Below are 17672 nucleotides of genomic sequence, written 5' to 3' on the forward strand. Positions count from 1 at the left end.
CCGACACCCCTGAAGGCCGTCTCCCTCTCCCCGAGGCCTCATGGGAACACCTGTGCTGACCACTGTCACTCTTTCAGGGCACTTGTGTGAGCTGTTCCCTGATACGTTGGAGCAAATGTCCTGCTGACTCTGAGCCCATGGTGAGTGTGGTCAGACTGTTTCCTGGGCAGGCCCACCCTGTCCTGTCTCATCGTCTCTGTCCGCTTCCTTCTAGCTTTTACCACAGTTGCAGTGGGAGGGAAAGGCTCCACACACCTGTTTGATACCTAGCAGGCTCTGGTTAAACTATCCTAAGTTTCTTTCTTTGTAGATAAAAACAGGGTTAAGTATAAATAAAATTCACAATAGCAGAATATTAGACATAAGTAGGTATGGGTGCTCAAGTGTTTGTTGTGCTCAATGAAGCCGTTTCCCACGAGTCCTTCGAGAAACTGTCAGCTAGGAAACAGGAGAAACACGTTGGTACCGCAGCGACGGCTGGATGACAGACATTGTCATACCTGCTCTATGCGGCAACCCTAGAGGATTCGTTACTTCTTCAGTTGCTGGGATAAAGTTCCTGGCAAGTCATTTCGGCTCACATCTCAAGGGGACACAGTTTCCCATGGAAGGGAGAGCATAGCATGCTAGCTTCCTCCTTGTTGAGGAGTCTGGGGCCCTGATGCATGGACCGGTGCTGCCCCACTCAGGATGGATCAACTCAGTTTATCTAGATGTTCCCTCCCAGGCACGCCCAGGGTGTGTCTTCTGGGTGATTCTAGATCCTGTGGCTTTAATATCGACCATCAAACTAGGAAGGACATACGTCATCAAGGCGAGGACACAGAGTTGATGGCCTATGGTAGGATCAGGACTCTGTACGTCCGACACCATTTAGTTAGCCTCAAACTAAAGTGGTAGGGGAGAGGGGGAGAAAAAGAAATCGGCAAGAACCATAAAAGCTCCTGAGATGGCCTTGATCCACCCTGGTTCATTACCCAAAATACTCCTTCCCTCGTGATCTCAGGGTGCATATGTAGATAAGATTTTAGGATCCTGTGGCCCTGGCAAGATCCATTCTTCAGCAGAGCCTAAGACCTGGGAATAAACAACACAAAGGTGTATCTAATACAAAATCGGAGCTGAGAGTTAAATTCTTAGAGGGAGACTTGATATCAGCATCCTTGTCCCATGTCAGTTAAAACAGCCAAGACTCACAGAGACCATGCGATACTGAAGACAGAGTCGTGAGACTTAGTCTCTGGACCATATTATAGCAGGGCTAGCAGGGGAAAGCGGCTTGGTCTATCAGCTCCTCGATTTCCATATGTCTTAAAAAAGGAACATGAGAAACATTTGCATGAATCGGCTAGCTGATCAGCCATATGCACCGTGCCTAGCCCATTGAGCCCTTAAAAATAAGAGTTAGCAACAAAGATTTACAAATGGAAGGATGTCTTTAATCAACCCCCAAATCTAAGAGTAAGTCTCAAGCTTACTGATATATATTTCAGTTGGTGGATTTTTTTTTCCACAAAGAAGAGATCAATACTTCCTGGCTCCAGAATGCCCACGTGAGCTTATGGTTGGCTGTAGAGCAGAGGGAGAAGCCAGACCGCATGCAGGATAAATCAGAGTGTTCAGTGATCGATTAGAGATGCCTGCCATAACATGAGAGGAGATGAGAAGATCCTTGTGCCACAGATTGTTCAAAGAAAGAGGCCTCATGAACATAGCAGTCTAATTTGGACTTGGTGTGCTGGTGTGGCCTTGCTCTGGGACCAGCGGCACTACAGAGCAGACTGGCTGCCCCAGGAAGAGGTTGTGTAATGTCCAGGGCATGCCGGGATGCACACGACAGCGTTCTTACCCTCTGGCTTCCTCCCAGGTACTCTTCACACGCAACTGTGTCTACAGAAGCAGGACACAGAACCTGAAAAGTGGCTGTGCCCAGTACTGTAATGCCACCATGAAGGTGAGGAGGGGACAGCCAGGACTCCACCCAGGACACTAGGACTTGGGAAGCTCCAAGCCACGCCACCGTGCTCTGGAGTCTGCATGGTCACAAATGAGCTGTGGGAATGTAGGATTTTTTCCTGAATGGTAATCAGAACGCAGACAGGGTAGTGTGGTGGGGTCGCTACCTCCCTGAATCCTTGAGTCCCCTTGCCTCTTAACATAGAGTCCATGCCCCTGACCCCTACGTGTGCACCACCTTCCACTCAAGTCCCTGACAATGCGTATTTGGCATTTTCTTCGGAATGCCCGTCCAGAAACACAGGGACTGACTCATCTCGTATGAGAGACATTCAACACCCTGGCGGTAAAGCACTAGCGAGTTCCTAAGAAGCGTGTGGCATTGTATCCCAGTTCCTAAGAAGGGTGTGGCATTGTATCCCAGTAGTGGAAATCAAAACACCTCTCTTTTGAGAAATGTGTGCCCTCCTTGGGGTCCCCAAGGGCAGTGTGTGTGTTGTGTGTTCCAGATACCCAAATGCTGTAGCGGCTTCTTTGGGCCTGACTGCAACCCGTGTCCGGGAGGCTTCTTGAATCCATGTTCTGGAAATGGGCAGGTGAGTGTAGTCCCTGGTTCGCACTGTTTCATGTGTACTGACCTTTCTGAAGTCATGCAGTAATGGTGAAAAATCTTAAGCCAAAAAGTAGCAGTTCTGGCCAGCGTTCCCAGGAATCAAGAGAATTGGAGCTGTTGCTGAAACAGGAGGTGCCTGGCAGCATAGGAGTCTGGGACAGGAGAGGGAAGGAAGGAGGGAGAATGTTGCTTAATCTCTGCCTCCCTAAAGTTCCCCATGAGATCTTGGACGACTCAAAAACTCTCTGAACATCGCTTTCCAAGCCTGTGGAAGATCCTATGTCAAAGGTTTCCGTGATACTTCCAAATAATAGTAGTGTTGGCCAATGGCCACTTTGTTGTTGTGTTTTAAACCCAAATTCAGAATCTAGTGAAATGTAAAAGCTGAAGCTTACCTTGTCTATTTGGAGGTCAAGACCAAACTGAATGGTAAATTCATGTAGGAAAACTATAGCCCTGGGAATCTCATAGATCCGCATCTACACCACTGCTCTTGCAAATGGAAAGCCACGTGGGGGCGGGCTGTCTCACACAGAAGGTGGGAAGAGAGCAGCAGTGCTGCCTGGGGCCTGGTGGCTGTGGGAAGGTAGCCCACACCCAACTCTGATGTGCAATAACCGATATCAACATGGTCTTGCCAGGGCTGGGCAGGTAGGTGTCGTAGTTAGGTTTTTATCGCTGTCAACAGACACCATGACCACGACGACTCTTATATGGAAAACCTTTCATTGGGGTGGCTCGCTTACAGTTTTGGAGGTTCAGTCCATTATCACCATGGTGGGGAGCATGGCGGCATGCAGGCAGATGTGGTGCTGGAGCTGAGAGTCCCACATCTTGACTCAGAGGCAGCAAGAAGTCAACTGACTACCTTACTGAGGGAAGCTAGAGCAAAAGGGACCTCAAAGCCCACCCCCACAGTGACACACTTCCTCTAAGAAGGTCACACCTCCTAATAGTGCCACTCCCTTTGGGGGCCATTTTCCTTCCAACCAAAACAGTAGGCGAGCAAGTGAGATTTACAATGGAGAAAACACACTGAGCAAACAAGGATGTAGAGAGAACAGAGCCGGACCTCGTCTGAAGGCCTCTGCCTACTGCCACCCCCTCAGTGTTGAGTGAAGGGTCTCACTTCTGTGATACGGCTCAGTCTGAGGAGACATGAACAGTTCTATTCACCCCAGAGAGAGTTCTGGGGAGAAACAAGTCATCCGGGTCTGTCTTGACGAACCAGTGAGTTCACTGGGTTTACATCCAGAAGCAAGGGTGGCGGAGCAGCCACATCATGGTAAAGGCCCACCCCAGCCCTAGCGGTAACTCAAGAAAGCTGTGTCCACCCCTGCCTGCCCATCTCCCTGACACCACTGAAGAGTCTCCGGCCTCAGGCAGTGTTCCCTGCTCACCTAAGCTCCCCGAGGCTCCCTGTGGGTCATAATCGTTTAGGCTTCTTTGTTCTAGTGTCCTGTGAGCTTCCTGAGCGGTCTAGATTTAGCTAACCTTCCCAGCTGAGCCTCGCTCCTTGCAGAATGTTTCAGTTCAGAGGAAACAGCTATACAGCACCTTGTCCCTTCAGGTTCTAAATCCTAGATCAGGCTCCCCAAGCTGGGTGCCATTTTTACATCCTACGTGATAGCAAAATGACTCTGCCTCCTGCAAGGAGTGGGAAGTCACTTCTGGTGGGACCGAGGCTGAGTTCAAGTTCAAGCCATGAAGCAAAAGCATCTGCTTCTCCTTCATTGTCACATGTGTCCTAATGGCCCACGGGGCTGCCTTTGCTCTCAGTGCATAGATGGCCTCAGCGGCAATGGGACCTGCATCTGTGAGGATGGCTTCCAAGGCTCCAGGTGCCAGTTCTGCTCCGATCCCAACAGATACGGACCTCGGTGTAACAGAAGTAAGTGTCCGTGGGTTCGTGCTCATCCCAAGGATGCTGACGTCTTGTGGATTCCGCTTGTGGTCACCATCGTCCCACCGTGGGTTTATTAAGTGATGCTTCCCAAACTATAGCATATGCCAGACAGCTGGGCACATGGGGACGAGTTTCTGATTTTCTCTGGGATGAGTCAGAGAAAATTCACTTAAAAGTGGGGAGGGAGCTACTGGTAGTGCTGATCTGGCCACTGTTCTTTAGAAAGCACTTTCTGTGTTCATGAACACATAAACAGAGTCTCTTTCGAGAACTAGATCTGCTCCCTCTCAAATGATCCTTACCCATCAGTGCCTCCATTTTAGAATCGTGTCTTTGGATGAGCGCACCCTCAAATAGCAAATGAAATAAAGGCAGAGGCACTAATAAGCATTTTATAGATTCATCGCAACTTATATGCAGAAAGCTCTCCCAAGGACACTCGTACATACTGAAAACATGCTGGCTACTGTTGTGACCTCTTACTGTTTTGTTTTTGTTTTTTTGTTTGCTTGTTTGTTTTGCTGTTATTATAACAGCCGTAATCACACTTCAGGGGCATAGGTATCAAAAAGTCTGTAGAACATATAGAAAGTCCGGCAGTAGGCATATACAAATGTAGCCCTAACACAGAAACGCAGAAAAGGAGTTGTTCTTTAAAATGACTTCATATGTATATTTAACTACATACATTTTTAGATGCCTGTTTCAAAGCTAAAAATCAGAATATAACAAAATGAAAGGAATAGGCCAGAGCCTCCCATGAAGTCAGGCCAGCTGAAAAGTTAAATGTGCATTTCTAGTTTAGTGGAGAAAGTGTTACAGTGTCTCTGTCCAGATAATGAAGACTAGCCATGGGGATTGGTCCCAACACTCCTCATTGCCACTGAACTCTGCAGCTGCTCTAGCCCTCCACTTAAAAAACCCTTGTCTTTGCCTGGACCCTATACACAGCTTCACACATGAACGCCCTCCAGGGGAGTCACCGTACAAATACTATAGAAATCGCACACAAATGGGATGTTGCCTGGCTGTTTTTTAGACAATGGTGACAAGAGAAAGATATGGATACGTTTAGAACAGACATAGGGATTTTTTTTAAAAAATATTTTTGATCTGTGGGTCACAGATACAAAATCAGGAGCCAGGTAGTGGTGGTGCACACCTTTAATCCCAGCACTCAGGAGGTAGAGCCAGGAGGATCTCAGTGAATTTGAAGCCAGCCTGGTCTATAAAAGCTAGTTTCAGGGCAGGCTCCAAAGCTTCGGAGAAACCCCGTCTCAAAAGACCAATAAATAAATAAAATCCAAGAATACATCACAGGTTGTTCACAGTATCAATCCAGATCATAACTGGGGGCTATGATCTAGCGCAGAAATTATATCTACTAAATAATCAATAGACCAAGTCACGTCTATTGCTACCCCACTAGCTCCACACATTTGGTATGAACACACACCCTTCCTTTGCAGTGTATTTGACTGGGAACTCACAGACCAATTGGACGGTTTGCTTCCACTCTCTGGGCCTCTGCCTAGGCATCTAAAATGTAGAACGTACTTACGCTGTGACACAGAGGGCGGCTACTGAGATGGCGAGAAGCCAGTCCAGGACCTCGAATGAAGTCGAGCCCAGATACCGGCCACTAATTATCACTAGGTTTACTGTGATTCCAAATGTGGAGTGAACACCTGATCCCATGTTTGAGTTCTACAAACAGAAGATCTCCAATGTTTTCAAAAAGTGAGAAACTCCTCAGCTAGCGTCTCCAACCACAGAGGAGTTGGAAATTGGGTTCCTTAGCTCTTTTCGCCACATCACGAACCACCTTCTCCTCCACGCCCACACACAGATACAGAGGGCACACTGGGACCCAATATAGCCTCCTCCTGGGAGTAGGGGTAAGAGTCAGCTCTCCAAGGCTGCCCCTGGCACTCCGAGAAATCCTAATTTCGAACCCAGCTCTGATTCGACAGCACTGCGTGGGGGGCGGAGACAGTTCCCACCCTCCACAGTACTGTGTTCCTATGGGAAACGGTCCTCCAAGCCCTGAACAGCCTGTCCCCTTCTCCTGCAGCCTGCCTGTGTGTCCACGGAGCGTGTGATAACCGCATAGACAGCGACGGAGCCTGCCTCTTGGGAACATGCCGAGAGGGCACTTCCGGGAGGTTCTGCGACAAGAAGCCCTCAGCCTGCGGACCCTACGTACAGCTCTGTCACATCCGTGCCACCTGTAAATACAGCAATGGGACAGCCAGGTAGGCGTGGGAAAGAAAGGCCGTCCGCCACGCAAGGCCGCGGGCGCCACCTGTGGGTGGAACCAGCCGGAACCTCGTGCTTGATAAAGTCAGGCACGCTTGGGCAGGCTGACAATACGGCAGCTCTTGTGGGCGCTAAGACCGAGTGGAATCCAGCTTTTAGCTTTCCCTTGCTTTGAAATGCAACAGCTGTGTGACCTTCGGCAAGTTAGTTTACCTCTCTGAGCTTTACTCAGAGATCTGTCCTTATTATGAGCGCATTTAAGAAAACAGTGAAGGTCACGGGTATACATATTACAATTTCTGCACTCCAAGGGGATTGCTTACACGTGCCAAGCCAACAAGGGCTACAGAAAGACCTTGCTTTAAAAATCCGAAAAAGGGAGTAGAGAGGAGGTTCGGCAGGTAAGAGCAGTCGCTGCTCCTCCCGAGGAGCCGAGTTGTGTTCCGAACACCCATGCCTGCAACTACAGCTCCAAGGGACCCACCACCATTTTTTGACCCCTAGGGGTGCATTCATGCACATTGCATGTGTGTGAGAGAACATGTGCATGCGCACACACACACACATACACAAATAAATCATAACCTTAAAAAAAAGGAAAATAAGGAAGAGGAGGAAGGAGGAAGCGTTTTTTGTGTGACTCCTGAGACAAAATGCCCCGACAAGGCAACTTAAGGGCAGAGAGTTTATTTTGACTCACAAACAGTTTCAAGGTCCAGTCCATCTTGGTAGGGACACCATGGTGACGGGAGCTTGAAGCACGTGGTCACATGGCATCTGCAGTCAGGGAAGAGAAAGATGACCGCGCATGCTCAGTTTGTTTTCTCCTCATTTAGTCCTGGACCCCAGGCCGTGAAATGATGCTGCCCATACTCAAGTAGGACTTCCCATCCAGCTGACCAGATATGCATGTCCCCTCACACGTGTGCCCAGACACTAACCTAAGCTAGAGAGTCTCTCACAGGCATGCCCGGAGGCCTGTCTCATAGGCAGGCAATTCGGTGTTCGACCAAACTGTCAGTCAATGTTAAACCATCACAGAAGGAAGCAATAAATTGTCCTTGCTCTGAAGACATCTTTACTTCCAAAGGTGCCAAGAGCAGCTCCCCTGCGAAGGGCATTCGCCATGAAGTCGAACGGTGGAAGGGACTAGCGTTCGTCTCCTTAACTGCGGAAGAGCTACAGCAGCTTTAGGGAGTAGCAGATGCCTTCAGAAAGCTTGCTCTCCTCTGGTTCAGAGGGCAATAACCACCTCCAATACCCTGGAGGATACACAGGATGTCCAGAATCCCAGCCCTGTTCTCACATGGTTCCTTAAGTTGTATTTGAATAGTTACTTCCTTGTTTCGAGGGACTGTCACCCTAAAGAGAGCAGGCTTTGTGTCTTCCCTGTGGTTACGTGATGTTTCTGCCTCAGGAACTGGGAACTATGTCAGTGTGTATGCCTAAAATCGCCCGTGAGAATGCCAGCTCACCGGCAGCGATGTCTGCATGCGCAGCGATGTCTGCATGTTCTGCATGACCTCAGGCAGCACAGAGACCTGTGTTGGAACAAATCAAACTCTCTGTGTGTGAATGCCAGACAGATCACTTCCTCTGGGAAACTTGGTCCTGAATAAATAGTCGATAGTTTTCTAAGCACATGTTGCTGAAGTTTCAGGGGGACATGGAGGTTTGAGGGAAGCCACGTGGTATCCCGGCCTCTATCACAGGGCATTCAATAGATTTGATCAAACCAATGAATGGATGAGCAAATGACCCACATTAGACAGCAAAAGTATTATGGCAGAGTATTTTGGAAGGGATGTCTGGAAGCAGAATAAGAAATTGTCATATCACAGGAGGTACACTTGAGTATGTGTCTGTCCATCTGTCTGTCTGGGGGTGTTATGTAAAGGACCAGAGAAGGGGAGAGGGGTCTCACCTGTTAACATGTTCAAGTATCTTCAGACCTGTGCCACAGACAGTTTTGTCTCTGCTGAAGCAGGGGAATAAAACTAGCATGGAACGGGTTATAAAGAGTGCAGTTCAGGTCCGGTCAGAGCGGGCCAGCTGCCACCACTGCACCCGATGGTGCCAGTGAACTCTGATGAGCTCCCCGCAGTATCGGTGCCATTTTCCAAATGAGAAGATAGTGTCCCAGTCGTGAAGAGACTCAGGCAGGCCACACAATGGCTAAGGTAGAGAGTCCTGACTGTAGACCCCCAAATCATCCATCCCTGCTTGTACCCAGGCTCTCTGCACAGAGCAAACCACTATGGTCCCGGGCACATCGGGCTCCTCCCTAGCTGGCTGCATGCACCTGCGTGGCCAGCGCTGGGTATCCTGGTCTGACTGTACTCATTCTGTCCTCACAGCTGTGTCTGCAATGAAGGCTACGAAGGGGACGGAGCCCTCTGTTCTAAGAAGGACCCTTGCGTGGGATCAACCTCCAGAGGAGGCTGTAGTCCAAACGTGAGTGCCGTTTCTCAGAGCCAAGAGCCCTGGCTTTTGCTTCCTTTCACGTTGTTTGCTTTTTACAAGTAACACAGCAAGAAACCACTAACTGAAGTCACCCCATGGAGACGAAAGATGTTTCTTAAGGGAAAAAAATAACCTGCCGTGCTCCCTTAGATCGTGGAAGGCAGAGACAGCTGCCAAAGCCTGTTGGGTTTTATACAGATGTGTAGTTCCAGCCATAATCAGGGTGTGGTTTTATGCGGATGCATGGTTCCAGCCACCATCAGGGTGGGTCTTGTCATCTCAGTTAACCTAATCTAGAAACTCCCTGGCAGACACACCCAGATGATGTCTCCTATGTGAATCTAGACGCTGTCAAGTTGGCAATGTTGCCCATCCCAACCCTAGATCAAGAGTTGTGGTATCGCTTAGAGGATCTTGGACCCTAGTATCACGGAGCCCTAGATTCGTGCTTCTCTCTGTAACTGGGTGACACTGGTGACCTGTTTGCCCATCTGTAAAATACAGATGATCACAGTACCGTTCTCCAGAGCAGCGGTTCTCAACCCACAGGGTCGAATGACCCTTTCACAGGGTGGCATAGCAGATATTTACATTGCAATTCATAGCACTGGCAAACTTGCGGTTATGAAGAAGCAAGGAAAATAATCTTATGGCTGGGAGTCACCACGACATGGGGCACTGTTAATGGGTCCCAGCATGAGAAAGGTTAAGAACCGCTGCTCTGGAGGATTCTTTGCTTCTGTAAATCAATAAAAGCCGTCTCTCGCTGAATCACTAACACAAGGCAGTGAGTGGTTAGCCCTTAGCAGACCAGGGCCAAGCACCTTTCCCTCGAGATCACCCAGCTGGTTTATTACATTTGTGTGAATAAGCATCGCTGTCATTTCCATTGCACGCTTCTAGAACATTCTTCCAGATCCTTTCCGACGTTGGGCCCCGTGAAGGGGGACTACAGTTTCAAAGGTCTTGCCTTTGTTCTTCCTGCAGGCGGAATGCATCCGAACTGGCACAGGGGCACATGTCTGTGTGTGCCAGCAGGGCTGGACAGGGGACGGAAGAGACTGTGTGGCGATCAATAACTGCCTGCTGCCTGGCACAGGCGGCTGCCATGACAATGCCACCTGTTTATACGTAGGCCCCGGACAGGTAGGTAATTGAGGGAGAAAGAAAAGGGGGAGCAGAATTCTTGTTGTGGCTTTTTTTGTCACTACCATAGAGGTTCTTTTTTTATGACGTTCCTATGACTTTTGCCCCCATTTGTGGTCGGGAGAATGGGAGCATTATCACGATAAGTCTGTGACATCGGCGTCATTGTGATGTAGTACAGCAGAGGAGCTGAGACACGGAGAGGTTAGTGACTTCGCTCTGCAGCACAGCAAATCAAACTTGCTGTGAGTCAGAATACAGAGATGTCTCAGTCAACCCCCAGGGACCACGTGCGTGTATCTAGAACACTCTAGAGCTTGTTACCAATTTTAGGTGGCTTCATTTCATGAAAGGAGGCAGAGGCTACTGCCTGGGAATTAATTAGGGAGTTACGGGGGAAAGATACTGACTAAATTAAGATTGTAGGAAAGGAGATGACAGGTGTTCACTTTCCAGCCGGTCCGTCTGCCCTCCTTCCTCCCAAAACAGTTTAGGCTCCATAAGGTCAAGGGAACACAAGGCCCAGAAGGAAGAACCAGGATAAACAGGATATATGCTCTCTCTCGCTCTCTCTCTCTCTCTCTCTCTCTCTCTCTCTCTCTCTCTCTCTCTCTCACACACACACACACACACACACTTTTCCCCCATACTTACACACACGCACACACACACATGCACACACTCTCCCCATATACACACACAGGCACACGCACACACATGCACACATTTGAGTGATGACACAATCTCTCACATTTGTGTTCTAAAGCTGGACTTTGTTAAACCTGCAGGTTATTTCATTGAGAAATATATGCTCCCCATGAAGTTGGGCACTGTGCAAGGCCTAACCTTGCTTTCTGTGATGACTCCAAGCCCTTCTCTCATGATCCTTCTGCCTTAGAGGACACATTTCCTTACATGTGTTAGGAACTGGGGCATCACGGTCCTTGAATGGTGCTTGGTGAGATCCTGATGCCAGATCATGCCCCTTGTTTGCTCTCAGACAGAATTCACCCAACCAGTGACATTCTGGCCTTGTCAAGGTGCCAGAAAAAGAGGTGCCGGGGAAGGAGGTGACAGGGAAGGAGGTGCCGGGGAAGGAGGTGCCAGGAAAGGGAGTGCCAGGGAAGGAGGTCTCTAGGAGTCCCAGATACTGCTCTTTCTCCTCCTTCCTCCTGGCTCCAGGAATAGGGACCATGTGCCTCCCCTGTGGAAGCTGTTCAGAGCTAACACTTATGGGGTGATAAATGGGTGCTTGGTCCCTAAACAGATGGAAGTACTGGGGATCCTTGGGATCTCATCACCTCCAAACAAAGGGGTCTTCTTGGAGGTCTTTCTAGTGAGATCCCCTCAGAGGTGGCTAAAGGGTAGTGAGGTGACCAGGAGACAGGGTAAGAGGAAACGGGACTGTGCAGCCAGCAGCATGCAGGACACTACCCAGCCCAGGGAACCTTCTAGGTCCCTTCAGGTCAGTGTGTCCGTAGTGCTGAGGGCTCATTATGCTAATATCTCAGTGACTTAGACCATGTCTTAGGCACTGTGCTATTGCTGTGACGAGACACCATAACTAAGGCAACTTAGAAAAGAAAACAATTAATTTGGGGTTGTTTACAGTTTCGGAGGGTTAGTCCATGACTATCACGGTGGAGAACCTGGCAACAGGCCAGCAGGCATGATGCTGGAGCAGCCGCTGAGAGCTTACATCTCATCTACAAGTTGGAAGCAGAGAGAGCCTGGGCCTGGCATGGGTTCTTTAAACCTCAAATCCCCCAGTGACATACCTCTTCCAACAAAGTCACACCTCCTCCAATAAGGCCACACCTCCTCCAGCAAGGCCACACCTCCTAATCCTTCCCAAAATAGTTCCATCAACTAAGGACAAAGCATCCAGATATCTGAGCCTATTCAGAGCACCACAGACCACAATGGGTGTTTCTTAGGCAGTGACGACTAGGGGTGGGAAAAGTATAAGGACATATTTGGATCACTGGGAAGTCTGGTTGTAACAGAAAATCCAGTTCCCTGTGCATTCCTGGTGAGAATTAAAAAAATGGCGTGGCCATGGAAAAAGAATAGCAACTCTCCAGAAAATTAAAGATAGGATGGCCATAGGAAACAATAATTCAACTGCCCAAAAAGAATTAAAAGCAGGGCCTCCAAGGGATACTTGCATAACCACGATGCTCAGAGCATGGTTCACACTGATCAAAACTTGAAGCAACAAGTAACAAAACCTCAGTCTTAGGAAGGAATCTCTGGCCCATGCCACAGCCTAGATGAACTTGGAGACCTCAGTCAGTAGCAGCCTGGGGGACCGTGGCTCCTTTCCTATGGGATCTCTAGAGGAGTCGGATTTATAAAGGCAGAGGGTGGAAATGCAGCTGCAGCTGCCAGGGCCTGGTGTGGGGGATGGGGTAGGTCATGAGCAGGGGGTTTCAGTTCTGGAGATGAGGAAAGTTCTGGAGCCGCGTCAGTGATGGAGGAAGGACAGCAGTGTGAGTGTGGCTGACGCCATTGGAGTGTGAAATGTGAGTTTTATCAGGCACCCTTAAGAAGATGAAGGAGAGGGGGAGTTAGTTCTATGGCTTGCACAGCTGTAACGACCGCATGCAGATGCAGGCATGGTACAGTGCAGGGCTCACAGGGCCACACGATGGTGGTCTAGACGGCCCCAACTTCTGCCCAGTCTCCTGGGTCAGATGTTCTCCAGCAGCTCCAGCCTTGCCCCTGCTCTCTTAGGCACAACAGCGTACATCTTGTGATCATTTCTACCTAAACCCAGGATCCCTTTTCTCTTGTTGGCTCAAACTGATCACTCTCATGGCCTCCTCATTCCTGTCAGCCCAGGCAGAAATCGGGCCCCATGGCAGGGTCTGTGCGGGCAGGGACAAACTCAATCTTACGCTGTCTGCTGGGGACCTGGGCTGAGAAGGAAACCATGTTCTGTTATATAAACCAGAAGAGAGAATAGTGGTGTCCCGAAGCTGTTTTCTAGAAAGAGAGAGCAGATGCCGGCAAACAAAATAAAACAGATGCTTACGTAAGCATTTGCACGGTCTCTCACTCGTCTGACTCTCCCTGTGAACTGAGTTGGTTTTGGGAGACGATCAAGCACTAGGGCCAAGGGCCACAAGTCACACTAGGCGAAAGATCTCATGTCAGGTGGCAGACCCACATGAGTGACAGAGTGACAAAGTGACAAGCACTTTAAAGCCCACGCAGAGGGAGCACATGGTCTGCCTGTCGCACCAAGGTGTCCGGTGGCCGCTGTCCCATTTACCCTTCTGATTTCTCTGACAGCAGAGCCTGCACAGGGGTCTAGAGCGAAGGAGCTCTCAAAGGAGCCCTCGGGAGGGTAATCATCGGAGCCCACTGCAGACTCACGCCTCACCAAGCACTCAGCAAATGACTGCACCTTGGTTCGTTTGTGTCACCAGGCTGCCTTTGAGAAGGGCAGAGAGAAATGCCTTGGTGTCCATATTCATTTTCCAGGCCTTGCCATAGCAAAAGTGTCACAAGCTGGGCCTCGGAGAACAACAAACATATTGTCTCATAATCTGGAGGCCTGAGATCAAAGTCAGCTGGTGCCTCCTTCTCAGGGACTCTGGGAGAGCCTGTCCCCTGCTCCTCCCCTAGCCTTGGGGGACCTGCTGGCCCTTTTTGGTAGAGACACGTTAACTGACCTCCAGCTTGGCATTCCTATGGCATGCTCTCTGTGTGCACACGTCTCCTGTGTTCACCTTTTCACTTGGATGCTAGAGTCAGATTAGAGTCAGGATCCTGGCTACTCCAACAGGAACTCATCTTAAATCACATGCACAATAACTACCCTATTTCTAAACAAGATCATCTTCTGGGGGCTGCAGGCCCTTAACAGATGAGTTCAAGGTTGATGAAGAGACTCCAGCATCGAAAGCATCTATACCCTCTTCCTACAAACAAATGTTAAACGTCCTGAGGGGAGACGGAAGAAAGAGAGGGCCTCTATGACATCTTTGGGAAATCAAATAAGCCTCGCCTAAGAGGGCCTTCACTTGGTTGTGGTTGCTTTAGAAGGTTTTAGACACACTGAATGGATACTGACTTTAATTTCTGCGAATGTTGCTTTAAAGAGACAAGCCATGTCTGGATGAAAGGCATGAAGGAGTACTAGGGCTGGGGACACGGAGGTGCTGTGCTGACAGCAGGTGGAGGGAATTAAGCCTCTAGTTGATGAGCTTGTGGTCGATCATATGCAGGGTGTGCTTGGCTTTCATGTGGGTATAAAATACTGTCCACACACATATAATATACACATTTGCCTGCTCACAGAGCAGGTGCCACTGTTGAAAACAAAATTTATACAATGGAAGTTTTGTTCACTTCTTCCTCCAGCTGAAAGATCTTGTGCCAGCTCCCACTGGGGTGTATGTGTGCTTCCAAACCCCACCCTAAACAGCCCTTCTCCAGTCGCCAATCTTCCTCAGGTCTCTTCGTCTTTCTTGACAGCTTCCCTCAGTCTGAACGCCTTCCCTGCTCGCGTGTCCTCCCTCAAGGCCCAGCAGGGTCCCACTTCTAAAAGAGCATCCTCATAGACCATTCTAAGCCCGCCCACCCCCTCTGAACAGTAGTCTAGTCCCAGACGCATCTTAGCATCCAGTGACTCCACAAGACCTGTGTCCCTTCTTTTTCGGTTTGTTAAGATCAGACCCTTCTTGTTCATCTTTTAACGCACTTCTGTCTTTCTCTGGGTTTGTTGTTGCTTCCACAATAACCCCAAAACAGCTGTTTTAACATTTAAACGAAACAGCTGTGCTGTTTAACTCAATTGGAGAAATTCTTTTAAAATCGTGTTTGAAATGTCAGGATATTGCATTTTCGTGGGAAACAGCTGGGGAGACAAGATGGGAAATTCATTACCAGCCGAGGTGCTGGTTTTCCTTCTGGCCTTTTCTTTGCTCGGGTTGTTAGTTTGTTTCCTTTACACGTAGTGATCAACTGCAGCTTCATCTGTCCATTGCTCTCCTGTTACTATGTCACTGTCATCGCTATACATTATGGATTAGCTATTGATTCTCCCCACGGGGCAAGTGAGGGCTGGAAAAGAGGCTGCACCCTTCCTCCTGTAGCAGGGGACTAAGCCCTCAAGAAGGAGAGGCATTGACTAGCTACATGAAGCTACCTCAGCTGCTGGGCTATGTGCTGTGGGTTGTCCATGCAGAAGTGATGCCCTGAAGCCATCTACTCGACAGGGAGGCATTATTTGAATTAAGAAGAGTGTCGTCAAGCTGGCAATAGCCGTATCCATGGATCCCCACAAAGCTGATAAGCCACAGCTTGCTTAACCTTTCTAGGAACAGGGTCGGCTTTTCTATTGCAAGAGCCATTGAGTCTCGGCTCTCTTTATAGGACTTTGTGAAGTCAAAGATTTTAAGAGAAAGTAAAAAGGACTGTGATTGGGCATCGTAATGCTAATGGTAACTAATAATGTAGTGATCAAAGGCAGTTGGCTATGTACAGTGACTAGCAGTCTGGATCTAGTCTCTGTTCTTTAGGAGGGTTGAATGGCTGTGGTTTCCACGGTCTGCTTTTCGGTGTAGCCGGGCGCAAGGCTTGAGAGCGCTTGCTTCAGTAATCCCTTCTGTGTTCCTGGAATTCCAGAATGAATGTGAGTGCAAGAAAGGATTCCGAGGAAACGGGATCGACTGCGAGCCAGTCATTTCATGCTTGGAGCAGGCAGAGAAATGTCACCCCCTGGTGAGTTACGTGATCTTTCCTTCAGTTCTAAAAACACAGAAAACTCTGAAGAACAAAAATCCGGTTGTGTGGCCGCTTCTTGTGGCAAGCACAAGACCCCTGAGCAGTCAACTTGAAGGAGGTTTGGCTCCTGGTTTCAGAGGTTTCAGTGAGTGGTCACCTGGCCGTACGGCCTCTGGGCCGTGTGTGGTGAGGCAGAGCATCGAGTGAGGAGCGAGGAGCGGGGAGTGATCAAAGCAAGTCGTGATGTCCATCTTGGTTTCTCTCAGGCCACCTGTCAGGCCGATGCCTCTGGCATGTGGAGCTGCGTTTGTCAAGAGGGCTCTGAGGGAAATGGCCTCCTGTGCTATGGGAACGTGCTCATGGTAAGTCCCTAAAGTCAGAGAGGGCACACGGTCGGAAAATGAACGTCTCTGCGAAGGTAGCCTGAGACGTGTTTCCTCTGTGGACACTTTGTCCGGGGGGTTCCACACGAGGACGTCTGGTTTTTGCAGACACCTCACATGTTTGGGGCGGGTCACTCGTTTTCACAGGCTGCAGCCGCTTATATTTGGCGCTTTGGGCACACAGAGAAGACTTGATGACTTTTGTTTGCCAATCTGTCTCACAAACTTCCCAAGTGAGCAGCTGGCCTACCTCTGCTGGGCTGCTCTCCATTGGGTCTTATGACTCCCATGGGTACCCAGAACACCCTGGGTTTATCCATCCTGAATGAGGTGGAGTGTGTGTGTGTGTGTGTGTGTGTGCGCGCGAGCATGTGTACACGCAAGTGCCCTCTGTGTCTGTGTATCAGGTGTCTTACTGGGTCCTTTATGCAGCAGCTTCTCATTTAAACCTCACAACAGCTATCTGGGATTAATGCCATCATGATACCCATTCCCCAGGTCCATAAACTAAGGCCAAGCACGCTTACTTGCCTGAAATGTTGGTATCTAAGTTCCAGGCCCAACATTTAATCAACAGTATAGCATGTTCTAGCCATGCAGTATGGGTCACACTGAACAATCACTAGCTCTCCATGCACCCACCCCACACTGCACTATAAATATCAAGTGGGGAGGAGTTTATTTCTGTCAGTTATCAAAATCCTGGGTTTCGACTCCAAATAAATGAAAAGGAAATAAAAAGGAGGACATGACTGCTCCTAGGTATGGTGTGTGATAGATAAAAGGAGAAATAGAGCCAGAGGCAGACACCTGGGAGAGCCCAGACTGAGCCAGGCCATGTGAGGAGAGGACATTGTGAGCGGAGCCACCGACCAAGAGGGGTGGCCTGGGCCTAGAGGTAGAAGGTCCGTGTGGCCAAAATGGCTGATTCCATAGGGAGGAGCCTCTGGGGGGAAGGAAGCCCAAACTCTGGGCTGGAGAGTTCCAAGTGGGGACAGGGTACGACAGCCAGAAGGACCCTGTAACAGCTGGGGACTGAGGGATGCTGGGAGACCTGGTGGTCATGCCAATAGGCCTGTAACAGCTGGGGACTGAGGGATGCTGGGAGACCTGGTGGTCATGTCAATGGGCCCCTCCGTTAGCAGTTTGTCCTGGCTTGTTAACATTTTTTCCCTCACCATTGTTCTTCTCATGCAGTCGGGTTCTTGTT

At 49.4% G+C, this 17672-nt stretch overlaps 1 protein-coding gene across 1 annotated transcript in view; it reads left to right on the plus strand.

The window, feature by feature from the left end:
- Stab2 (stabilin 2) overlaps positions 1-17672 on the plus strand; it is a 135463-nt gene that overhangs the window by 41695 nt on the left and 76096 nt on the right. Inside the window, exons 19-27 of the mRNA XM_050145546.1 lie at positions 78-140; positions 1868-1954; positions 2466-2552; positions 4349-4460; positions 6550-6730; positions 9092-9188; positions 10185-10343; positions 15981-16076; positions 16346-16441. Coding sequence (XP_050001503.1) covers positions 78-140; positions 1868-1954; positions 2466-2552; positions 4349-4460; positions 6550-6730; positions 9092-9188; positions 10185-10343; positions 15981-16076; positions 16346-16441 — 978 coding nt within the window. The remainder of the gene's footprint in view (positions 1-77; positions 141-1867; positions 1955-2465; positions 2553-4348; positions 4461-6549; positions 6731-9091; positions 9189-10184; positions 10344-15980; positions 16077-16345; positions 16442-17672) is intronic.

Source organism: Alexandromys fortis, unplaced genomic scaffold, assembly GCF_014885135.2.
Source record: "Alexandromys fortis isolate MF-2015 unplaced genomic scaffold, M_Fortis_MF-2015_v1.1 scaffold_50, whole genome shotgun sequence".
Taxonomy (NCBI): domain Eukaryota; kingdom Metazoa; phylum Chordata; class Mammalia; order Rodentia; family Cricetidae; genus Alexandromys; species Alexandromys fortis.